Source organism: Synchiropus splendidus, chromosome 11 (genome assembly GCF_027744825.2).
Source record: "Synchiropus splendidus isolate RoL2022-P1 chromosome 11, RoL_Sspl_1.0, whole genome shotgun sequence".
NCBI lineage: Eukaryota > Metazoa > Chordata > Actinopteri > Syngnathiformes > Callionymidae > Synchiropus > Synchiropus splendidus.
The window spans coordinates 5,503,686-5,530,581 of NC_071344.1; the positions used below are offsets into that span (position 1 = coordinate 5,503,686).

General features: G+C 43.8%; 1 protein-coding gene across 2 annotated transcripts; it reads right to left on the reverse strand.

Annotated features, from left to right (window-relative positions):
• Positions 1–11,927: 11,927 nt before the first annotated feature.
• LOC128767505 (BTB/POZ domain-containing protein KCTD16-like) lies at positions 11,928–26,377 on the reverse strand. Of its 2 annotated transcripts, none has more exons than XM_053879602.1 (2): positions 24,968–26,377; positions 11,928–13,318 (listed from the first exon to the last, which is right to left on the reverse strand). In XM_053879602.1, exons 1-2 carry the CDS (start codon positions 25,770–25,772, stop codon positions 12,867–12,869), a joined length of 1,257 nt encoding a protein of 418 aa, XP_053735577.1. In that variant the 5' UTR covers positions 25,773–26,377; the 3' UTR covers positions 11,928–12,866. The 2 variants fall into 2 exon arrangements, 1 of the variants encoding a protein (XP_053735577.1); XR_008416121.1 differs by having other exon boundaries at positions 13,179–13,318; positions 23,279–26,377.
• Between the last annotated feature and the right edge of the window lie 519 nt (positions 26,378–26,896).

Below are 26,896 nucleotides of genomic sequence, written 5' to 3' on the forward strand. Positions count from 1 at the left end.
CGCTCCTCTATGCTCACATTATAATGAGGTTTGGGACGGCTCGGAAAAAGTTGCACATTCAAAACTTAAATAAAGCGGTCTCACCCTTGCTTCCCTGTTCTTCTTTATGAGAAGGACAAGGTCATCAGAAGAAGCTTCGGTCCAGGAAACACAAGTGAGAGACACAGGCAAGAGGCTCAATGAGTCCTTAACAAGATGGAGGGGTCTTGAAAGCCATAAGAGGCTAACAAAACATACATGTCATTCCACGGGTGGCTGATGGAAATTTTGGTTGGTGGCATGTGTGGATTTGAATCTAGCCCTTTTTTTGCCACTCTAGTGAACCAACAAAGTTCCACATAGTCAGTTCAACTACAGAGTCTGTTATGCTCCTTTAAAATATTGCTGCATCATTCAAATCGCTTTTCACATTTGCAAGTAAATTGTGAATTGTGCCCATCGCTGTGATGTATGTGATTTTCTGAACTCGGAACACCATTTTACAGCTACATTTGCATTTTTTTACATTGCATTTTGCCACTCTGGAGGTTCAAATAGTTTTCAGGAAACAGTTTTTATTCATCTGTGCCCAACAAACAGAGCCTCCAGTCACATGCTTGCCTGACGTTTCAGCACCTCCACTGACCATCAGACCTGAGACCCGCACTTGTTTTCACATGGAACCACATTTATATCAAAAAAAAGAACCACTCAATTGGGATCTGGCGACCTGGCAGTATAAAGTGATTGAAGTCAGAATACCAAACAGGATTAGCAGGGATTTAGGACCTGTGTAAATGCAGAAGTGATCAATGTGATTGAGGACAAGGTTGAATGAACGTCAGAATTGGATTTTTGGAAATGAAAAGTAGGTGAGACACCTTTATGCTGTGGCCCTGAAATGCCTATCACAGTAGAAGAGCGTAGCCACTCACAAAAAACGATCATGAAAATGAAATGGAATCACCATCGTGAACAACCAAAATACAAAACAAGGAATCACAACAACTCAAACAAAATCATAATAACCACCCAAAAGCTGGGTCACAATCACAAAAAAGATAAACACAACGATAAGACACTGTATTACAATGGCAAAAACACAGATACAATTGCAACATGAGAGTGTGACTAAGTTGCATAACCATTTCCTTTTTCCTTGTAAGCTCTGGCAGAAGACACAAACTCACATGGTGGGACTTTGTTGGCCCACGTACCTTATGTTGGACATTGCATGTGATCAGGTACTTTAATTCTCTTCAATTGAGCTTGCATTTATGTTGTTCTCCGCCAGGAGGTGTGATCCGGGTTCAGCCAGGTTTTGTTGTCTACTTTATCTAAAGTTAATCACACAGCAGACCGAGCTCTGCCTCCAACTGTCACCCAAAGCGTGAATTCATTTATCACGCGCGCACACAATCCCACACAGTCAGCCTTTAAACTTTCGGCTGTCCTGCTTTTAGATTAAAAAAGCCTCCAGATGTTGATATTTCACTGCGTAAAAAGAGGTGATACAAATGGCACAGAGACCCAAAGAGAGTCAAGCAGATTAGATGCGTGTTGCTTTCAAGACTAAGCCGTGTAAGAGGCTTGTTGGGCGAACACACACTCTTGATCAGACCTCGATAGACTGCGCCACCACTTTGTGAAGTCATTAATAGCTCTGCTATTTAGGAGCGTCATTTTCCGCGCAGCAGCCGGCTGTGATTCAGCACCACAAAAGGAATCAGTCCCAATCACCCGGGACTTCTCGGGTCCTTGGGATTATTTTTGAATTTGTTGCCATGGTGACCATTCAGTCAAGGCAGGGAGGGATTAGATGGTGATGTCAGACATCTGTGTCAAATCCCTCTCTGGCTCATTTCAGCCATTTGTCATGTTCTCAGATGACAGATGATGGCCAGATTCTTCCAGACCGACTGAAAGCGCTGGCATAAGTTTCAGACCGTGATTTCTGTCCCTCGTCTTTTCCCTATCTCTGCTTATACGCTCTCCTCGCCGAGGTCCCTCCACGTCCAGGCTCAGCCACCTTGGCCTTTGTGGTAAATATCATTTGTTTGGTGGGTGAATGATGGCTGAATAATGGCTGAAAGTACGTGGCTAAATGAGAGTCCGAAGCCAAGGATCAGAGTAATCTGGCCTTTGTTTCTGAGCGGTGACATGGGCCAATAGAGATTAATGAGCGCGGGGCTCCAACACATTCAGGGCTATGGAGGGAAAGCATCTGGCCTTTTTTTTCTGTTCCGGCAACAAACCCTTTGTTATTACACGCTATTAACCTTTAAAACAACTTGATGAATGAAAATGGGGTGAAGTGAATCCCATTACTTCCTAGTGCGGACATCTGGAGTCTACACAACAGTGTAATCTAAACCTGGTCAAAATGTGCTCCTTATACCAGACATAATATTCACTTTATGTGTCTTTTAAACTAAATATCATCATCCATGAAGGCGCCACCAGAACTTCATCTTTCAGGCTGTCAATCATCACAGCTGATGACAATTTCTGAAGTGCTCAAAAATATCTCCGAATTTATTTAAAATGATCTACGTTGTTTATTGAAGTGTCACGACAAACATAATGCTCACCTTACTCTATTCAATTAATTTTGAGTCATTTGTAGCCTGGATATGGCCAATTTCTTACTTGGAAATCCCCACATCAAATGTTAAGATCAGATATTGTTTTAAACATTATAGTATTAAATATTGTTTCAAACAGATAGAGGCCATTTTGGAAAACAAGAGTACATTCATCTGTAGTGTGTTTAAAGCCGAAGCCATTTTTTGGTCTAGTGGTGGTGTCAGGGCTGCGGACTGCTGGATTTGCCTCCTTGCACTTTCCCACAGCATTCACCAGGACCTCGTCCCAGTGTGACAAATAATTTTAACCAAAACGATGATCTTAAAAAAAAAAGCGTCCGTTCTAAGCCAATAGTGTACAAGTGCACTGTTGATAATCTCAGGGATGGTAGCGGGTCAGCTGATGTGGATAAAACATCCCAGCCATCTGTGAGCCACATTTAATCTCAACAGGGATTATTGAGAAATTCCCTTGGCGACATGAGAGTTTTTGAAAATGCATCATTCACGCCTTTCTACTGCAGAATAGTTAACCTTTCATCCATGTCGTAGATCTGCAGCAAAGGTGAAGATAAGCCAACACTTTCTTATGTAAGAGCGTCATAATGAGTGCAGATGAAAAACAAACATCCATCCCCTCCTCCATCCTTGAAAGACAAGAGATTACCACTGGAAACACACCAGATTAGACTCAAGGAAATGTGAGACTGGCCGTTCACCATCCCAGCATGATGATGTACAGCAGCACTTGAATTTTAAAAGGGACATTCTGCATGTAAACTACCATAGTGTTTGTTTTCATTAAACCTGAACCCCCTCGGGTACCCCAGGGTCCGTGTAGTAATTTCGATGGGAAGCATTCGTCAGCTGAGGTTCTCCCTCTGGCCCTTGTTAGTAGGCTTGAAAGAAAAATAAACTGCATAAACACAGCTTGAAAATTCATATTAAGAAATCATCTCCTGCAGCTGTTTAAATAAAATGACTGACACATAACGCAGTGATATTCAAATGCTAATGTCAAGGTGCAGTTTAGCAAGGGACTGACACTCTAACACAAGTTCCTGGTCAAACAGAGGCGAACGGCACCTGGGAATGAACATGAGACTAAGCCGCCAGTCTCACTATTAGTTCTTGTTTGGCTCTTTTTTAACTGGGAGGCTGAATTTAACATGCTTCTCTCAGTAAGTATTGTCAAAATGTAAATTGTCTGCCTTCACCACCCTCACCGGCTCATAAGGCAGAAGACACAAGGGTTTTTCTCCTTCAAGCGGTACCACATAAGGTTGTTGCCCATGTTTGAGTAAACTGCATTCATTCGCTTCACTTGCTCTTGGATGTCCACTTTCACCACTTCATATCAAAAACAAACAAAAAAAAACGTGTTGAGTGCCAGCTCTACTCGTCTTGGGTTCGCCATGTAGACAATTTGGGGGGGCTACAACCTCTCAGAGCGTCTGTATTTCAACAGGGAAAGAAGAGAAATAAAACTCAGTCGACGCTTCCCACGCACCTTGAGCTCTACAATAAACAGTTTTCAAAGTTGTATATCCATTTAAAAAAGGAGATTTAGCACACAAGTAAAATAATGAAAATAAAAGAAATGTCAAGTATCTTATGACGTAATTCGATATATTATTCAGTCTCCTTATAATATGAAATATTCAATACAACTTCACCAAAAACACGGTTTCACCGACACAACAAGCTCCCTAGTCGTACACCACGTGCGACGTGTGGACAAAACTCCATCAGGATGGAAGCTTGTTTTAGGTCAAGTATCTCTGAACTCCACCACGTGTCATCAAAACTCGTACTCATAACATACAGTATTTTCAGCTAAAATAACAACACAAACAATTCCGGAGTGTTTTCACACTTTAAGTTTAAATGCAACAGGCAGATAAGAGAAATAACATTCAGATGAAAATGCTATTAATCTATTCACCTATCACATGTCTGTGTTTTTCTTCCTTTGTTTTTGTTCTTTTTTTGCGTTGGGTTTGCTGCAGAAGTTGTTTGTTGACTTTATTGCCATGAAAATGTGCCCAGTGTTTTGTCACTACAAGGCAATGCCCCAAAATGTGTTGAATTGGTCATCGTTTAAAAAAGACAAAGTATCATCTGTGGATGTCTAGTCTTAAGAAGATAAATGTGTCATCTTTGCAGCTGATCAGTAAATCTTATGCTATGCTCATACAATCATCACCAAACAAGCCTTTTGGCTCATAAATCATGCATGGTGGCTGACAGACTGTATATGACTTGAATAAGAGCAGGTGCAGTTGGGTGGAAAGAGCAATTTGTGAAATACGTTTTGGAGTTACTCAGCTAATAATGAACAGAGAGATTGCTGACATTATATTCTAAAATTGAGTTGGTAAATTGTTCCTATGGTCACTCTGAGGAACCATGGAAAAGCAAAGGTGATCAGAAAAAAAAAAAAAAACTTTTTGAAAAATTTTGAAGTGCATTTGTTCCCATTACTTAAAGTAGCACACAGTAAGTGAAAGTTTCTGATTCGTAATGGGAATCAGGCTTAAGACAACTGGTGATGTGTTTGGATAGGTGGGCAAGGAAATGTATGACCCTTACTGCTCTCTGACCCCCACATTGCCTCCAAAACAATGTTTGTGCAAGAGTTATGGAAGAAATGAGAACATGAGAAACCAAGGAGAGCAGCATCATCCAACCAAATGCAGTATCATCACTAAACCTGTTGATCAAAATATATTTTAATGTATGGTATTTATTGTCCATCAGGAGTCCTTGTCCTTCAAGGCGTGGAGAATTCAGAAACTTGAGGAAGCAATAAATCCATTTCCTTAACTGCAAAACACAGCATAAAGTTAGTGAGTCCTTGTCGATTCACCTTTAACATCAACAGTTTACATATTTCACCGTGCTGTATCACTGCTTGACGACAGTCAGTGTCCCCCAGTTTTTTCATGCCGGCTTACCTTGATTTATCATCGCTGCTGCCCTGCTCCCCAGCACAGTCCAGTGATCGCCCGCTACCGTGTGGTGTGGCGCTGCTGATGAGTAGCCCTGGGAGGTGATTTATGAGCGCGGGGATTTCCGGTCTGAACAGCTTAATTGAGCCTCTATATTCTCCAAAGCAGTCCTTGAGAGAGGGATAAGGTAATGAGGGAGAAAACGACAGGAACAAGACACTTTGGCTGTGTGGTAAATCCAACAGCTGCAGAGAGGAAGTGTGTTCTAAAAGGAGCTTAAAGTACACCTGCACAGGAGCTGCGGAGCGTCAAGTTCACTTCACTGACCTCATAACAAGACAGGAGGCTGGCCTCACAGCTACAGAGTTTCCTCAGCCAACAGCGGCTTTTCGGGTGATCACGGATTTGAAAATTCCCTGCTCCAGCACTCCTGTCGGAACCTCTGGATGTCTTGCCTCATTAGGAGCTTTGCACCTGCATCCACAACTGTTTCTCTGGGGTAGAACACTGGGCCGGTCCCACTGGGATTCACAGGAATATCCAAGAATGTGTGGAGTTGTTCACTATAACCAAGTATAACGCTGACAGTGAGAGTCGGAGAGGATGAATGAGTGTGTCTGCGCTGCTGCCCTGGCGCCTGCACAGCAGGGGAAGAGAGGAAAGCTGGCGCCGAAGAGAGACAGTCGGCTGAGTGGAGTAAAGACCTGCCAAACGATTGACTGACACTTGTCACTATCCTGCGCATGCTTGCTTTCCGACGCACCGCTGCAAAAATTACAGAGGCAAGGATTGCAAAGAAAGATGGTGACAATGAAGGTTATTCAGGAAGAGTCAACTTACACTTGGTGGGTGCAAATTATTATATGTTAAAATCTCATGGCTGAAAAAACTAATATAGGAATTGAAAAACGGAATATTGGCTGAAACATTTTTCTATTGAAGTAGAAAACTAGTATTAAAATTCGTTTTTTCAGCTGTCCCTGGTCTAGCCCCTCTGAAACATGTTTATAATGGCCTTGTTTTGTGTCAGAACTCTGAGCAAGGTGCCCGAAATGTTGAGTCCATGAGAAAAGATTGACAGTGATATTTTCAAATCATGTTCTTTGCACAGACAAAAACATCTTTCTGTGATCAATCCTGCGAAATCAAGATGACAAAACATCTGGGGGACAAAAAGAGCAGCGATGATATGAGACTTTTCAAGCAAACATACTCTCATTCTTACTCATGTCAAGTGTCTGTACTTGTGTGTGCTGCAGCACTTTTTCGCTCGCTCCACACACCAGCAGAGACTCTCACTGTGCCGAGTATCGCCTACAATATTGTGTGGGGGTTGAAGGATGATGACATTCATCGGGATTTTGTCATTTTTCTCTCCAGGGTTCATTTGTAATGTCTTCCAATGCTATTTCCACACATTGGACTTGGCAGAATCAGGCCGGAGTAAGACCCTAAATGTACTTGGAGGCAGTAAATTGGTTCCAGTTGCACTAACTACGTCCCCAAAGGCTCACAGAGAGGGAGCAATGTAGGTTTTAGTATAATCAGAGCATAAAGCGTGATTCACTTTTTCATTTCCTGAATAGGTTTAAACAGAAGACACTTGAGTAATGCTTGACTTTCTTTGGTGAAAAACAAGATAATGGCTGGTCTTTAATAAATGAGGTCCTCATGAAAAATAGATTTTCTGAATTAATGTGGTATAATCTCATGGTAAGTGAGATGAGTGGGAGAGTTCAACGTTAACATAAGATCATGTTGTAGCAGAGTGGATCTCTCTCATCAGCCTTGGCGCTCAGGGTGCAGCAGAGGAGGATCCATCATGACCACTGTGTTTGTTTTCCAGATCATGCAACAGTGGACTGTGTAAGTCCTGCTAAGGAATGGTGCTGACTCCTCCAGAAGAGCGGATCACTGGAGCACATTCTGAGCTGCTGTCTGAGGGCCCTGGGAGAGGGACGCTATCGCTGCCACCATGACCACTGAAGGCGGTGGCAGATACCATCATCTCTCCAAGGCATTTCATCCACTTTGTCAAAGCTGGGGAGAAGCCACGACAACAAGCAAGCCCAAGCAAGGACACGTGACCTCAGAAAGAGACGAAGCAGCTCAAATTCCTGACTGTGCTGCAGTTACCACCCATAGGAAACAAAGAGTCAGGGGTCCTGCTGGAATTGACTGTGCCCTGGGAAGAGAGGAGCCATTCAAATGAAAGCAAGCCGGTTAAGTAATGCAGGAAGACCCGACGCAGCCCATTCAAGGTGCAGGGGCCTCGTTGGCCAGTCGTCTTTGGTGGCTTTCAACAACTCATTCTCTCTCCTAAGGCCTCACATATCCTCGAACGTCAAGTTTAGACTGCGTCCATTGTCGACACTGAAGTCAGCTGAATGTTGACAGAATGGCGTTTCCATGGAGTCAAATGTTGAACGTGACGCTCAAAAGGAGGGGTTGAAGTTAGGACTTCACTCATGGTCCCAACAAGTAGTCACTGTCAATGAGGCACGTGATGAGGTGCTATATATCCCAAGTGACAGCACAACCCCATCCAAGCATTAACCCTGTCTTTCTTTTACACTGCGGTGTCAGAATAGAGAATAATGTCACTCTTCGACGCAAAAGGTCTCTTGAAAATGTTCCATATTAGGAGTGGGAATGTGCTGCCTTGAGTCTACTAGGGATACATGGACTGCACAGTAGGACGACCATCAGGAACATCACAGATTCTGGTGAGAATGCGTTGGGCCATCCATGGACTATCCAAGCAACCAAGACACAAGTCAGGGACTAGGTGTCTGATGTTGAAAAACCAGAACACCATTAATGATTTGCACAGTGGGAAGTATAGTATAGGAGAACAACCAGGAGTGGACCCTCTCAGCAGGATCTTTGAAGATTCATGGATGTTGTGGATTTGGCGAGGGGATGGAAAGAAGGATAGATCTCTGGATGGGCAGACAGGGAGGTAGATTTAATCTTTCTACTCCTCAATACTGCTGCCTCTTTATATGGGGACAAAAGAGTATTCTTGTCTTTTGTCGGCAGTCTCATTCCTAATTCTGTACAGAGCATGTGAAATCCAGTTTCCTGCTTTTACCTCCATTATTCCATGTGTGAATAACAGTCTTTTCTGGTTGCCTAGTATCTGATAAGCAGGTCCATCCCCACACAGTCTTCTCGGTAATTTGCTATTACCAGGGCTGTAATCATGCTGTCAGACTCGTCTCTTGCTGGAGAAAAGGCGTTGGGGGAAATGCAGAGGCTGCAGGAAACCCTGCCAGATAATTGAGGGCAGTTAGTGGCGGGCCGTGACGCTATTTTGATTGAGGATTTAATGTTGCTTTGCATCTCAGAAGACCATGTTGACTATTGAACAGAGTCTGAAAGGCTTGACTGTGGATGCAGGGCAGGATCTGAGACGATTGATCTGCCGGGAAATAGGGGGGGCGACAGCCTGGAATGATCCATGCCAGCCAGGCAGGTGAGGGGGAACTGGAAAACTCATGCTTTGAATCTGGGAAGCCCCTTCTGTGGACGACTGCTACTACCCATACTCTGCATGGGACTTTGCCAAATGATGTTTGAATTATTATTATTATTATTATTATTATTATTATTATTATTATTAGTAGTAGTAGTAGTAGTAGTAGTAGTAGTAGTAGTAGTAGTAGTATTATATGTGGTAGAAGTTTTACTTGTTGTAGTAGTAGTTGTAGTAGTTGTTGTAGTATAAATGTTTTTATTTCTCTAATGAAAATAACATTGTGACCTTTAGCAATTTCCTCTCTCAGCTCAAGGTAGTTAAATCCTGAGCGTTCCTTCTTCATCACGGGTTTTCGTCTATATGGTGAGTTGTCGTAATGCAGCGATCTGACTATTGACCTGTGAGATTCGGGTTAAAATGTCAGCCGGATCGGATCTGTCTTTGAAAGACAACTATAGGTTAGCAAACTGACATTTCATGCTCTGATTCTATTCAGTGATCTTGGTTCATGGTGAAATGAAATTATTGTGTTGTGTTATTCCCCCTTTGGCTCATTCAACCAGCATTTCAGAGTAAATAATTATGTGTAAACATCTGCGGTGTCCATGTTCTTATAGCAATCCAATGTGACAGAGAAAATAAAGCACTAGAGCATCATGTAAGTGAAGACATTCAGTCTGGTAACGTACATTCACTTGAAGAATTTGGTGCTTAGACAGCCATGACACATGTATATATATATCACATAGTATAGATCAGTGTTTTTCAACCTATTTTAGGCCACAACACGCTTAGTTCAGTGAAAAATCCCAAGGCACACCACCATAGGAATCTGAGCTGAACCACAATTGTGCTTTGTTGAAAGTCCTGTAGATAAATCCCTATTCATTTGTGAAAATATTTAGCAATTGACACTCATGCATGCACGTTAGTTCCAGAAGATGTATTTGTTTAAAAACGTCCCCGGAATGGGCTGGACAATATGGCAAAACTGTATAATGATTTATTTTTGATTTTAAATAACCGTTTTAATTTTATCACAATCTCAAGTTGCAGGTCAGTGACAGTCTCTCATGGCACACTGGCTAAAAAACGCTGGTATACGTAGATATAACGCAGCAGTATTATGTGGATGAGCTGATTCTAAAAGTGCACAATAGATATATTGGGTTTGTGTAATTGAGCAGAGTTGAAGAAGAGAGAAAGGGGTGGTGTATTTGAAGTATAAGTATATTGTACTGTATACTGTAGAATATAGGATATATAGTGAATATAGTATACTGTATTAGAATATGGATTTCATAGTGTGGTGTAGTCGATTTTTTATATCCCAACCAATTCACCTCCTTTACTCCGCCCCCAGATGTTGCTCATTTGCCTGAAGAGTTTGTGACCTCCAACACTCATGTTAGGCAAGAAAGAGACACTGGAAAGCAGTTTGGTGTTTGAGATAAGTGTGTATGTACTAGCAATTCACCTATCCCATTTAGATCACCATTATACTTCTAAGAACAACCAAGTGTTTGAAAGGATTTTCTCCGACTACAAAGCGGTTCCTGCTTTAGTGTTTTAAAGAAAGTATATCCTGGCTTCTCTCTCCAATTAGCTGTAGACGTGAAGTCAAAAAGCTTTGCCTTTGATAAACTACTTTGTTTCATGCTCGTGAGTTGTGAAGAATTCGTCACAAAAAGCTGGATGAAGCAGATTTAAACTTTCAAAAGAAAACTAGGTCCACACAGTGATGTGCACTTTCCTGGGCGAAGTTAAAGAGCTTACTCGCTCTAAGTGTCGCTCTCGTCTGGTCAGCGTTACAGAGCCCTAACAAAGCACTTCATTCTTTGAACTTGTTTTGGAGGACACTGTCTCCAAGGAGAGCGAGCCATTCTTCATCTATCATCACATGCGCTGGTGTCGGGGTTGCAGCACTTGGGTCCCTAAGCCTCGCTCCTTATGGATGCACTGTGGCGATACTGCAGTTTGCTAAAAATAGTGCAATGTATGAGTGCTGGAGATGTGCAGCTATCATTTCCAAATCCTCTTAGGATGATAAGAGACAGAAAAATGTCAACAAGGAAGGATTCATTTCACTACTTATATTACAACCAAATTGTTTGGTGTTATTCAAAGAGGAGAAGTGCTTTTGTTTTCCAGCCAGTGTATATTCTTAATCTGGATTTGACCCAGGAATTGGGGCACGCATGTTTCTTGGGAGCCGCCAGATGAATAACTTTGACTGTGTAGCTAGTTACTTCACTGTTGCCATCAAATGTGTAGATATTTATGTGCACATACAGCGGTTTAGATGTAGTAATAATAATAGCTGTAATACTAAAGACAACGCACCAGATATATTGTTGTTGGTCTTATCACTTTTAACTTCACAAAATACTCTTCACAGTTACTTATCAAAGAGAATGAGGGATTATAGGTTTGGCTGATGTATGGACAGAATTACTGAGATGATCCTTCCTCTTAGCCTGGCTTAAACATTCAATCCATGCAACCTCATGAAATTGGATTATTTTTTTTCAGGAGGATTTGACCAGTAACTCAGTCATTTAAGTTGGCAACGCGAAAAACATTAGGACGGTAGGGATGTGATGACCATTTACAGGCCATAGGGAAACATTGTGCGTGTTTAAAGCACGAGTTCTTGTGAGCACTAGTGTTATTTGTAAATATAATAGGGAAGTTTATTCTACTTGTTTGTTTTTCTTTGTGACTGTGCGGCAGGTTCAGACAAAGAAGCTACAATTTGGCAGCCGAGACTCTGCTGCTGCTGAGACCGGCTGTGGAGGCGGAGCTCCGGGAACACAAGAAAAGCAGGATACACACAGTCAAAACAGGGCATTGAATACTTTAATGTAAATAGAACACCTATAAGTCCATTGGTCTGATGTGTCTTATATTATTAAATTTCGTTTTTTAAAATGCCATGGGTTGGATTACCACTATCTTTGCGATCGAGCAGTAGATCGAGCAGTAAGTTTGCTCATTCACGACGTGCACTCACGTGTCATATCTCGTCCATTGGCCAAAGAAATTTAAATGCAAACCTTCTATACGTTTTTACACATTTCATCCAAGTCTGTGAAAAAAGAACGAAACTAAAGTCAAAGAATTTCAGGAAAAACAAGCAAATTCGCTATTTAGATTTACACTCCATAAACAACGGCCTCACATGAACCACTTTTAGCCCATTTATTGAGTTTTTTGCACACTTACAATCAAGGATTCGTCAAATATCCATTGGCATTACATACTCTACCTACAGAACATGATCTCACCGACATATGACATGACATCAGACAAAAGGTTTCACAATTGCAGGTTTCTCATATCTAGGCAGTGTCTTACTCGTACCACACCACGGAACCCATCACACTGAAGAGTGTACTCGAGATTGGTTTGATATTGCATAAATATGCGACGGTTGAAATGACATGACATGCAGTGCCATTATGAAAGCTCACTACAAGTAAATGTGTTGTTCGTGGAGTAGAGTGATATTCATCGCTAACTCACAGCACCATCATGGCTACATCCATTGAAAGACAGCTATTGTGCAGTTGTTCACACACAAATGTGGCAGATTGATGGCTATCAGAATGTCGCCCCTGAGGTTACTTTGTTGCTTCGCATCAGCATTTCTACCTTCCAACGTTCTGCAGTGACAACAGGTTTGTGTTGTAGGCCTCAAGAGTAGTAACCTGATTTATACATGTGCTTGATACAAGGTGGTCCACTGTGCTTACTGTACAATACACACTGCCTGGTTCTGTGTGTGCTTCATTTTCATGCTTCCATTCGGAGTATTTGTTTATTCTAGTACAGTCTGTGAGTTGCAGTTTATCATCGAATTCTTTTCATTTAGAGGCGATACTTTCGAAGAAGCTCTGACTGCCACATGTACTTCCGTTCGGGAAAGTGATCCGGAATTCTAATGCGACGAAAGTCCTGGATGCATTTCTCCAGCTCTTGCTCTGGTGTCATCTTCTCTTTGTTGGCTTTTCTCTTGGCAGCGTCTCGGTCTCGGACTCCGAAGGTCCTCACTCGGAGCATGTCAGTCTTGCGACGCATCTCCGCCTGCTGAAGCATGTGACCTGGTCCTTTGGGTACGGGGCGGTCTAGAGTGTGAACGTTGGCGCGGCGGGACACGGGGCCACAGATCACCGTCCCCTGCGGCGAACTGGCTTCGGACTGGGTCTCGGAACAGGAAGTGGAGAGCTCGTTGAAGGATGTGCCGCTCTCTCCCTCGCGTTCACTCTTGTGGCTCTTGCAACAGCAGTCGCAGTGGGAGGAGGACCAACGAGACGGTCCACCTGATGACACAAAACAGACTTTGAATCAAATATTTGGACACACACAACTTCAATTTAGATTCCAGAAAGTCAGAGAATGCATGGCTCCGTTGCTTAATTGAGGCCCAGAGGCCAGATCTGTGATTGGACTGTTAAAACATTTTCACACAACATGAATGACTTTGGTTTGAATCAGTTGACCTTCAACGCAGCATCGTGACCAGCCATATTTATTGCCGCATCATAGACTACTATCATCCAATCGCAGAGTGTTATTGATTGAGATTCTTGCGGTCCATGCGATCAAAAGCCAGTGTTTTGAACTCAAAAACAAAAGACCACATTTTCAAGGTCTTGGGCTCTGTATCGACTGCTTTATAGGCAACTGACTTTTAATCACAAACGTGTGAAATGCAACCACTTAAGCTCATCTATTTTGAAAAACTGCCACCCATTTACCGTCTAAGTGCTGGTAATGCTGTATGCACACTCTTTTAATGAATCCATCCACATACCATATGACATAGCTAGCTCTAAATGCAAACAGTCATTAGCTTTGTTACCCCTGTGTGTGTATGCTTGAACACTTGAGTTTACATCATGTTAGAAATGAAAACCTTTCAGTCAGATTTTTACTAGATTGGAGTCTTGGTGCCCCAAAAAGGAGGAGTGTTTCAATAGCATTTCTTATAGTACAAAATAAATGCACTTATGACCTAACAAACAGACTAGTGCTTCTGTGTACTGTATTCAGTTTGCTCCAGTCTTCTCTCTATCTCGCCCCTTCATGTCATAGTCTTGGTCATCGACTCGACCTCAACAACACGACCAAAAACCCCTACTTTTGGCAACCTACTTGTCAACCATCCATCCTCAGATTCCATTTAGAGTTACATCACGGCATGGCTCTTAAAAGAAGGAAGATGCCTTGTGTGAAAGTGGGTGATTTTGCTTTTTCATTTGGCCTCAGTAAACAAGCCAAAGAAGTTGCTTTCATTCTATCTGGAGGCCACACAGTAGCAGACGCGAGTATGATTCCTGCTCAGCGGAGAGATGAGATGTCCAGACCGCTACATCAGTGATATTCACCACTTCTCTATCTTTTGTTGTTTCACACACAGAGACACACACTCCTACACTAATTGTGCAACACTGCTAATAACTATAAATAGTGTTCCGCACTGCCTGCTGGCCTGTGAAGCCGTTTCAACTGGAGACAAGAAACGGCGTTGATTTCTTTTATCTCGAAATAACCGTGACATATCACATGCGTCTCTTCAGGTATGCTGCTCTTCCAACAAACAATCGGCTGCTTCGAGAAACACACTAATGCACATTCCCCTTAAACATCTTAATGGCTTCTTTCAGATACAGAGTCAATAACAATAATATCTCTGAGGGAGTAATCATTTGTCCATTACCTCCTTCCAGTGCAAGCGCCGATACATACTGAGTGGAGTTCAAGGGGGGTTTGAACCTCTCCGTGCACACTGTAATGATGACCTTATCTCTGCCGCCATGATTGCACTGAGCTGATAGTGAGAGAGTCACTAACAGCTTTTTAATAGCTAATCCATGAGCAAAGAGGCCAATCAGCGCAGCAATTTCCCCCCGCAGAGGGGAAATATAGCCGGATCCTGCAGACGAGCTGCACCAGGCAAATGGATGCAGGCGCTCTTGTGACAAGGACCAAGAGGGAGAGGAGCGGCGTGTTGTTTCTATGGTCGCTGTGGGGTGGAGGGGCGCAAGCCGTTCAGAAAACTCACCTGTAGCTGCATGAAACTTTAAGCACTACAAGTGAGTGGAATGTAGACCATCGACATGGGCTATTGGTCACGATCTTTGAGTCGGCCGAGGGTGCACGTGTTCCTAAGACTCTGTCCAAGGCTCCAGACACAGCCACAGCTCCACCACTAGCACCCAGCCACCACATCCCTACAGAGTAAAAAGCCTCCCAAGTGAAAGCAAAAGTCACTAGCATTCTGACTAGTAATTTTACGGGCTGGAATAGGTGGTTGACTTCAGCGGGAAGTTGAAGATTTACTTAAAAAGCTGGGTGTTTTCATGAACCGACTTAAGTCCCCTGACCTGGTGCAGAGATGCTGCAGCCTACCACACTCGTACAACTGTGGTGAATTGAGAGTCAACTGACCTGAGGAAGAAAGAAAAATCCAGAGGAGACACAAAGAATGTTTACTGTAATACAGAGATACTTTCAGGAACCCAGGGATCCTGTGTCTATGGTCCAGACCAACTCTGGCAGGTCATATACAGCATCAGACAGAAAGGTAGTTCACACGTTTACTCTTTGCAGATAAGACTATTTTAAGGCTGCAAATGGCCCAGAGCTGGTCCCTATTGACATAACTGGAACAAACAGTCCCTCAGATCAACACACTACATCGGATTTCAAGGTCTTCAGTCCCTGTGAGGCAGCCTGACCTCAGGTATTTGAGAAATGGCGGTACCCAGAACCAAAACCCACTTCAATGAAGCAACTTTTGGCCAATGGCCAAATAGTGTTCATGTGTGAGGACACCTTTAAATCACTTATTCTATCAGTCTTTTTGCATTGCTGATACCAATCTTTTACCCATTTTTTTGTTTTGCAATCTGTTCTTTAGTATCATTTGGTCAGGACAGATCTCTATTTACAAAATCTGCGTTCTGTTATATCACTTCTTTTGGAGCGATGTGTCAACCTCCAACAAAACACTCATTAACAAAGAGTGTAATGTGACACAAATGGTGTGTCATGGTTGAGGCGACATGTTGTTGGGCGATGATGTCTGCTTGTCAGTCCAGACAGGAAACAACAGGCTGTGTTGCCTGCGATCAGTCATTCTTCGACTTGTTAGAACAAATGATGTGCGATACGCTCTCGCCATCTTTCCATCTTTCTCGGCTCTTTGGAGCTCAGAGATCATTTTGCCAAGAGAGGATTTTGCCTTCAGTCCAGCGAGTAAGCACATAAAATGGACGTAGCTAACAGATGGTCAGACATGAAGGCAAATCTCAAACTTCTCTGACATTGTTGCTCAAATATTTGCCAGCAAGCTTTCAAGTCCATTAAATTCATGGACTCTCTGCTAAATTATTTCTAAAAAGTAGAACATTTTCTGGAGGCAGAGTGGTGAGATGGTCACAAATATAAATGTCACTGACTTTCCTGCCAGATATTAGCATGTTTGTGTTTTAGCTTTGCTTTCAAACTGAGTCATCTGACGGTCCTTCCTTTAGCAGCCGAGCTGCTGCGGGCTGGACTCTGAAATCTGAGAGTGGTTCAGAATTACATGCTGGAAGTTAAGTGTCGAGAAAAATAAATCAACTTGAAAGGAAGACTGTGCTGCACTATAGCGCCGCAAATAAACCGACCATCATGGCCTTTACTGCTGCTTATCAAAGCTGCTGGAGAGATTTTATTCCGGGTATTGAAGTTAGGCATCTGCCCCTGCATATGGAAACATACATAAATGTGACCAGATAACACTCCTCCCACTTGCTACATTAAACAAGCTTCACTCATTATTGCCCTTCCAAGTACAGAGGACAGTATCTGAGGCTGGCACCATTTTGGCCAAGACCATTTTTACACAAAAACTGTTTGGGCTCAGCATTTTAAAATATCGGAACATCAACAATTTCAACATGTATTTAATTTCAGCCAATAATCCCGACATTTTTTTCCACAGCAAACACCTCCTCTGGTGGATAACTGAGGCAAGCTAAGGACATCCATCCTGCAAGTCATGGGTCCACCACCCAGCTGAACGCGTCAAGTCTACTCGCGGATCTTCTCTTGCTTCTCCTGAGGGAGGAACACTCTCTACTGCCATGTCTGAAAATACAGTCCAAACATGTCATTTGTATCAGGGATGTTGCTCGATCACTACCACATCCCATCTGTCCATCCTGTAACATATGAACAAGACTTGTTCCAGAGGGGATGAAAAGGTATTTCGAAGATGCGAAACTCAAATACTGAAGAAAAAAACTATTTAAATAATATTTATAATAGTGATGGCTTGCTGAAGCAACTGAACCATCTGGTCTTTCTAACCATCCAGGAAGAGATGTATGGTGTGTACAAGTTTACTCCACATTGATTCAGTTTAAGGCCGCGACAAGATTCCTTTAAGCAATTTGGGTGCTATGTTCGGTCAGCATCCTGTTCAAATGGGTCAACAAATTCTCTTGGTTGGTTCTTACATCCATGGAGCTGGCAGGGGAGTTTTTCATAATGAAGCATTAAGACATTACTAAGACTCTCACATTCTTCTGCTCAAATATCCAGACACATTTTTCAGCCGCTGCCTTAGGAGAACTGGAGTTTACATGCTTGTTAGCTTGCAAATTAGGCCAGCGTGTCCTTGCAGCAGAAAAACGGCTTGACTTGCAAAGCCAGTGACCGTCCTCTCAGGGAAAGGGGAAATCCATTTGACCAAGATTTGCTAGAAAAGTATCACCTCAGCACTTTGTCTCCGGCCAAGAGCTTGTACCGGCAGCAGTTGTAATATCATTTATACCTGTATTCATTTGAATACATTTGTCACCGCTAATCACTTTCACGCAGCGACAACATGCTTCAACAGGCCTCAGCAGTGATAAGAAAAAGCTGAGTGTGAGAGGAGGTGTGCCAGGTTTTGAAGTGCTTGTTTGAGAAAAGGACTATGTGCGCGCGCCTCTTTTCCCTGAATACCCTGCTTCATGTATAGAGCTTGACAACTTCTGCAGCTGATGGTAAGAGACTGAATTGTGTGGCACCCTCCCGGAGTCGGAGGGTCACAGCAGCTGAGTGTCTTCCTGCGAGGCGGATGAACAAGCAAAGCAGACGTCTGTATCAGCGGCGCATAGAGAGCCTCACTTTCTAAAGATGTCTCAATCATCCACGACTGTAGCTTTTGTTATTGTTGTAAATACTATTGTGCAAGTGGGTGTCAAGACATAAACCTAAGTCAAGATGCCATTTTTGAATCCTCTGTATATCGGTGGCTTCACAGCAAGAGGCTGACTCATGTTGTACCAGCCCACATTTTTGGACATTACTCTGTCTTGCTCTTAAATGTTGGCGTCAAGTTTGGCTGGAGACACAGAACAGTTCCAGCTTTACAACTCTAGCTTCCTTGAGCAACGTGGAGTAACGTATAACCAAAAAAGTGAGACACACTTTGCTTTTTTACATTTAGTTGAAAGGGAAGCCCATTACTGGTAAATAAACGTGGACTAAAACACAGGCACACGTAATTGCCGGCGAAAATTCTACTGATGCGCCCATAAAACGACTGTCAGCTATACATAGGGGCAAAACTTGCTTTCTTTTACAGTGTGGATCTTGAAAATAGAGATGAGCTCAGGCACCCAAAGCCTCAGATGAGAGCCAAGTTTCTGGAAGTCCAAGTGGAGACAGCAACTCATGGCAAACCAAAGACCGTCAGCAGTCGGAGAAACCAGTCTGGCACTCACTTTACACACACAACTTTGCAATGGATAATACATTTAAAAGATGACAATGAGAAGGAGATTCATCTAGTTAGCAACTGTCGCTTAAATTCTACTTGGCATAACTGCTTGACTGACGTGTGTCTGAGGCCTGACAAAACATGCTGTTTTTTCCCCTCCAGGTTATCTATACAAGAATCTACTTTTGTGCTCTTTCCATTGCAGGCCGTCTCCTGAAAACCTCACAGCTCTGTCCTGAATATCAGACGTACAACTTCTGAGTATCCATTTAGCCTCTCTGGAGGCTTCATTACAGTGTTTGCAGTCAGTCAGTGAAAACAGCTTCGCTGTCTCTGAAACTGCAGCGGCACGGCCGGTCGAAATAAGAAAGAGGCGGTGCTCAATTGACTGTCAGTCAATAAACTCTAGCTAAAACTTCATCAATGAGTCATACAATTTCTGTCAGGAACCTGATTCACATGCCTGTACTCCACCGCACTTTTTGTCTGGTATCAGGGGTTTTTGCAGGCTTAGCGTTCTCATCTTCCCATGCTATCCTAACTGCTTCACAGCCTCTGCCCTTGCTGCCCTTCAACATCGCCATCTCAACCAACTAAAAATGATCTGTGTCCATTGCATGTCTGGTCTGAATTAAGACAGGATTTGACTCACAACTGATAGATAAAACCAAAACAAAGGTTGAGGGGTGAGCACATAACTAGCTATGAAGTCTCATGTTTCTGATACCGATACATATATGGAGGGCTGGAGCTGATCTCAGCTACTTGGGGCGAGAGGTGGAGGACAACTAGATCAGGTGACAAGTTCATCTCAGGACGCATACAAGAATGCTCTAACCCATTTAGAGCCATCTGCTAACCAGAGAGCCATCAGGAAACTCACATGTTTATGCGAGATCCTGGTGAAGTCGTCTCACAGGGTGATCCAACTGCTGATGAAAGTTAAAAGGTCCTGCAGGAAACTTTAAACTGCAGATTGTTCCCTTAAATGTTCAATAATGCGCGGCAGGTTGTCCACTTGAGCTGATGTAGTGCGCTGGTTGTGAGGAAATGGCAGCAGTAGAGACGCCCTCACAGACATGTACGAGTTATTCCGGAGGCCATCATCAGTCACCGGTGAGCAGAGCCGATATCTGAGTGCGCTCTCAGGGAGTTCTGAGCGGCCCTCATCTCGCCGTCCATTACGCTCAGACAATTGATTCCTCTGCCGACCTGCCATCTCGTGGTCATTGTTCAGGGGACATTAGAACCTAGTATTATCTCTTCCTCAGCCCAAAAAAGACAGTGCCGATATATGATCCCAGCACGCCTGGCAACTCTGCCATCTCTCAGTCATACTTGTCAGCCTGCCACCTGGTGTGGGATTGGAACAAATGTTTGGGGTTGTGCAACTATTATGGTGGTTTTGAAACACCTTATTTAAGTATTTTAAACAAATGTTTCCATGTTTGTCCATGTTTCAGCAGCAGAGCCCAGATTGTGTTTTAATTACCCAGCACTCTCTCCCCAGAGAGAATAATCAGAAAGGGGACTGGTCACAAACGCCATCTGCGACGACCAGGCTGTCTTTCACAACAAATTTACTGTTGCCACTGCACACAGCGATCATAAGCGCCTAGACTGATATAGTCTTAAATCGCAAGTCGATGGTCAGAACTGTGTCACAGAGAAGAAAGACGAAGAACGTCCTGAAAAAGAAGATCGTTTTTTCATGATGCCGTTCATGATAAATGGGCAATATTTTGAAATATCACTTGTTTCCTAAAGGGCACTCAGGTCTCTGTCTGTTGTGTGCAACAGACGGACAACTTGCTCAAGAAGCTTTGGAGAAAAATAATTGTATTCAATTCATTTGAATTAATCTTAAACTGAATTCGTCTTAACTCACATTCGCCAGCACAAGCAAAGCACATGCCCACAATGCTTGGCTTCAGCACTGCATCAACTTTGCACCAGCACTTCACTTGCATTCACTTCAGTGTGGAGAGTGACTGTCAGGATGCGTAGTGGCACAGCTGAGACAACAACACAAGAACTCATCATCTGCCGCCCACTTCTTATGATTCATGCATTCCTCATCTTGAAATTTTGGACCTTTGCCAGGTCAGAGACATTCCTAGACTCAAGCCCTCACTAATGTGATCCCAGGTAAAAGCAGTCCTTTCATTGGGAAGAAGCTGCTCCACTTCTGGTGTTGGTGATGTATCTCTGAATCTGAGCAAAGACCGACCTGAAACCTAAACATCCATCCACTCCCCTCTGCTATGAATTTGGGTTGAGGGGCAACTGTCTGAGCAAAGACATCCCCACTTCACAATCTGATTCTAAGAGTGGAGGGGAAGAGTAGGAGCACATTGGGGCATCAGTGAGTTTTAATGGCACTGCAGCTGGACAAAGTGCTTCAAGTCCAGCAAGACAACTTACCACAGTGACTAAAAACTCCCCCCTGTGCTGGAGTGATGTAGACCACCTTCACATGAGATATATGTGGCAACAACAGCATTTTCTTTAGCTTTGGTTAAGGGTTGGATCATGGGGGCAGCAGCTGAAGTAAAGAAGCCCAGACTTATAGGGGACAACAAGCAGTGCATCATGGGTCCGGCTGAGGACGTCCAACTGGTAGGACATGCTAGAAACATCTTTAAATAAAGTGCATCATACGTATCCCCAGGCCAGCAGTTCTTCCAACTGTGTCGAGCGTTGTTAAATAAGAATTATTTATCAATGCTGTGATCATGACAGATGTTGTGTTGAACAGCGAGTCATTTGTGTAGACTTTGTCGGCCTGTTGGGGGGGGGGGGATAACAGCTTACACTCAACACCAGGAGAGAGAAGCATGTAAACTGGGGACAAGCGCCTTGACTGTTAATTCAGATGAGTTATTGTTCGATCCAGATACGGCACAGCGAAATGATGAATATCTGCTGCAGGCGGTTGTGAAACTGGAGTCCCTGCGTAAAAGTCAGCAAATGCTTTCGGAAATGCATTTAACAAGCTCAGGCATGATGTAATGGAAGTGGCGGCTGGAAGACCTTCTCTGAGCATGTTGCTTTTTTGTTTGTTTTAAGACAGGACCATAGAGCTCAACAGAAAAAGAAAAAAATAGTACCACGAAGGTGTCTGAGTTCAGGACGGCCTGCCCTGGGCCAGCCACTGTCCCACATTCAGAATCAGGTTGCAGCTTTGAAAGTGGATGCGAGCCACTGTGCTGCTGCGAAGCAAGGACTCGCACGCTTGTCTGCATTTGATGTGTCCATCCATCATCTTGACTAACGCTCACTGTGTGTTTCCTCTCTCACCTTGCCTGCTCTCCTTTAATGAAGACCCATCCCGTGTCACCCTCATCTTCCTGTGGACCCACTCAACTTTTTCTCTTTGATACAGACGTTAATCTTTTCCTTTTTGGTGCCTCTCCTTTCTGCCTGACTTCCTTCCACCCATTGGCCAAGTCTCATGCAATTTTTACTGTCTTCTCCGCCTCAGTCATTCTCAGCCCCATCTGCTCGCGCACCTCGTACTGTCAGCTCTTTGAAATGTCTCTAACTCTTATCGCTGTCATTTATTACTCATCACCTCTCTCTCTCTCTTCTTAGCCTGCTCCACCTCAAAAAATGTGGAGCTCCGACAATCTTGTCTGGAGAACATTTGGGTTAAAGGAACGCCAGTAGAATCAATAAACTCTTCCCTCTAATACAAAGCTCAAGATAAGGACTGGGCTTAACTACGATCCCTCCTCCACACAGCGTCAGCTGAATTGTTAAATCATACGTCCACTCAACGATTATGAGACAATGGCAGCAGAACAAATCAAAAGTGGCCACCTGCTCTCGCTCTCGCTGCACCATCTGCCACAGATCGCTGACTTTCTTGATAGAGTGATGGACTTTCTGGAGATGCCAAACTGACAACACATCTTAAAGTTATATGACGCCATTTAACTTCGGCATGATCAGCACTTCTATTTGTTTGTTCAACACTGACCTGCATGTAGTTTAAAGAGAGACATGCTGGGAAAGGGCCATGAAGGTTGGTCCAAGTGGTGAAGAGGGTTGGTTCTATTACTGGTAGAAAGGAGGTGAGGAACGGATGGGGATCAGATTCAGTCAGAGGCTCTAGTGTTGTAGTTATGACCAAGACCAAGACCAAGACCCAACTGCATATCGAATACAAAACTGCATTAGTCATATAGACACACACATTTCTTTCTTAAGAAGTGGCAGTAATTTCTTCCTAAATAAATGAGGAATTAAAATGTGTCTCTGTATGCTCTGGTCAGGACTCATCTGGACTGGACACTCTGGCACGAGGTCAAGGATGAAAGCCTCATGGGACGAGCTCATAGTTCTCTGCTAAATATCTCTGACAACATGAAGCCTTGTTTACTACACAAGATTCTTGGTTTGCTGTTTTGAGCTCACACTAGCACCTCTATAGTTTCTCTAATCTCCATAGTTACATCCATCCACAATGTAGTCAGAGCTTTGTTCTAATTATGTCCAGCATAAGACAAAGTAAACTTACCATCAAGTGTTAGAATCTAAAAGAAAAAAAAAAACAACAACCCATCTGAGTCCGTCCTCTCTGGGTTATTGAAAAGCATTCTCCCGGGATCTCAGTCCACTCTCCTGGCTTGCCAAGTTCTTTTGTCCACTTCAGTTTTCTGTAGCCAAATAAGTCAACTGACCAAGGTTTTTTTTTGCTTTTGACTTAGTTCAGCAGAGCGCTGCGGGCAGGAAAGAGAGAAGAGTGAACCGCCCCCAGGAATTATCTAGGCCTATCTAAATCTAACATAATGGCACTAGGAGAAAGGATACGTCGAGTGGTTTGAAAGCTAAAGCAAGAATGCTCATCATACACTGATCAGCAAAAACATTATGACCATCAGTATACCTCTTTCATTCATTCAGTTTGTAAAGGCTATTCATGCAATTGGGGTCGACACACACATGCTCTGCTGTCCATGAACAACCAATCCCAACCTTTCCTCTATGTATTCCGGGGATCATATGGCCTTGACTTCCTTCAATAGATCCTTACGTGCAAACACGGACAGCGAAAATCAAGTATTAACCACCTGCACGTGGTCATAATGTCCCAGCTGATCATCACTAGTGCACAGCATCATAAGCAGATCATTAGGAAAACACACCTCCCTCATTTGCAACCCACAACTGGATCATTTCGTGTCAGCGTTTGATGAGATTCTCCGGAATAATGAAACAAGAACAGTTTAATTGGCCATATGCTCCAGCTTCTCCCAGAACGGGACCGCGTTTGTTATGGCATTTTCTGATTGCCCAACTTCCTGCACAACTGACTCCAGACACAGCCGCACCGAGGCTGGGATGTTTCGCTGCCCACTGACGTTATATTATTCATGGGCTGGCAGAGTCCAAACAGTTGGTCATGTTTTTTTGAAAGCATGACACACGTGTACTTAGAGTGGAGCGTTGTTCGTCCCTGTAGGAAGTGTTTTTATATCTTACGCTCCATCTAAATTGCATGTTTCGGCCACAAAGGAACGTACAGATTCAGAGAATACATCCAACCCTCAGAGACACCGCTGCTGGACCTCCAATGAAACTGCCTGTAGCCATTTAAGAGCAAGAAAATATGCATTTTTCTTTGCGATATGTCATGAAATTTAGTTTCACCCCTGTGAGGCCAGCAAACCGAGTGCTATGGCAACATGCAAATTAGAGCAGCGGAAAATTAAACAAGCAGGGCGACTATTTAAAAGGACTTTAATTGTTATTAATTGCCTTGTAGCCTCTGTATATAAATGAACCTAAGCACTGTGACTGTTCATTTATAACACGGCCACAAGGTTTTAAGTTTGTCGACCAGACTGTGTGTGTTGGGTTGTGGTCTTTGCCCACAGTGTCTGTGTCAATGTGATCGTGTTTATCACGTTACAATCTGAGCACTCAGTAATGCGTCACATGCTGTCAGTGTGGAGGGGCCGTGCCCCTGCTGGCCCTGCCCCAACACAGAAAACTGCATTTGACAAACTATCTCAGTGGTTCATTTGAAATGTTCACATGACTCCAGGAGTCAGCGTTTAATCTGCAAGCTTGACCAGGTTCTTTTCAAGCTACTGGCCACTGCAGAGAGAAAACACCCCTCACCACAAGAGGTACTTAGCAAGTGATAATGTTACAGCTGATCAGTGAAAATGGAACTTAAGTTAAGTAGGGTACAATCACTCACGGTAGAAGATGTAATGCGCGTTATTGGACCAGAACTTGTCGTCTGCGTAATGGGCGGTGGGGGGCGCAGTCAGGGAGGAGTTGCAGGCCACCATGTGGAAGCCGCTCTCCGACAACATGTCAAAAGCCCTTTCCAGCTGCTTGAACTTGAGGTAAAATCTGCAGGTGTATCGATCCGGGGGCCTGTCGGAGTCCCTGTTCTCGTTCAGGGCATCTCCGAACACCTCTTGAGCTAAACCGATTCGGCTGCTGATGAAAATTCTGGGTAACTTTTTGGCTTTGGCGTCACTCTCTCTCCCTCCAGCGGCGCACACGCTCCTGACTGCGACCGTTATGTATCCATACCGCCTGTCTAAGGAGTAAGGAGGGTAGAATCTTTGCTCACTGCCCTGCGACACATCGTCCAAATCACTGTAGTACAAGTCGTCTGGACACACTTTGGAGTCCTCGGAGGACAAAAGTTTGACCAGCTCCGGCAGCTGGAAGTACTCAGCCTCTCTTTGCAGCCGCCCTCTCTCCGGGAAGTGGTCGGGGAGCACGACTTGTTTGTCTCGCAGATAATCCAGCACGTATCGAAACAGGAAACCATCTCTGTCGATAAAATAACGTCCTCTTAGGTCCCGCGACAAGTCGTTAGAAGACCCTTTCTTATTAGAGAACAGTTTTCCAAGAAGAGAATTGGGGAAGCTCGCCAAAGTTGCGTGACGGGTGTAGTACACCTGACCGCCCACGTTCAGCTCGAGAACATCCGATGGAGGGTTCTGTTCTTTGGATGGTTGCGTTTTGCAATTCTCACTTAGTGCCATTTTGTCCGAACCAAAAAAAAAAAGAGTCTCGTTGTCTTCAGGCTTCAGTCGCGTGCAGCTGCATGGTTCCGATCCATCCACAAGCCCCGCTGGTAGCAGTGATTCCGAGGTGTGTCCACAGAAGATCCGTGCGTAAATGTGCAAGAATCGATGGTCATAAGCAGCGAGCGCGTCATATTTCAAGCATCGATACGCTCCGCCGAAGACCCCAAAATCTATTTCTATGTAAAAGGCTCGATCATAAATAAACTAAAAAAAAATGTTCCAGTCAAGTTGTCAATCGCCTTCCCTTCACGTTTCTCTTGGAGGAGAGAACGACATTCCTCTCAGAAAAGTCGCCCTGGGATTTTATTCTCCGAATTACGCGCACATCTCCAACCCGGACCTCAGCGCGCACCGAGCGACTGGACCGGGTGATGGTTCCAGATAATGTCCCTCCGAGCAGTACGAGAGGAGAGAGACAGAGAAACGTCCCATCAAGTTCCCTCTTACATCATCTTAAAGACGAATGCAGTTGGATGACGAGGGTGCAATTCCGGTCCACAGCCGAGGGCGACGTGCATCTGGGGGAGAGGATCCGGGTCTAACGTCGTCTCACAGTTTTAATCCCGTCACAGAGACCCGCGCAGACACTGAACGCATTTACAGTCACGGCTCTTCGCTTTTACCCCATGTGAGAGGTGAAGGGTTAGAAAGCACTCTGTTATGAGGCACCATATTCAGAACCAGCCTCAGTCTTTCAGAGGAGCGGGCGAGTCTGCAACCTGATCCTCCATCATCGATCAGCGTGGATTCCACTTTCAGCACCACGGACAGATCTGCCTGTCCCACTTCCTCTGATCCATAATCTGAACTCATTTGACCTTTATTTAACAGTCATGTTTCCATCTCCCCCTGCAACACGATACTGCTCATACAGTTCTCAGTTGTTTCCAAAATCACTGTCAAGCTGCACACGTGACACTTATTTCTGTAATTTTATAGTTTGTTTGTTTTACTAAAATCATGCTTTGTGCCAAATTTCATTCTCTTATTCTAACCATTTAAACGTTGATTGTAACCATGCAGTGTGTGTTTAAGCACCAGTGTGTGTGTAAGTTAATTTCAGCTGCAGGATCATCAAC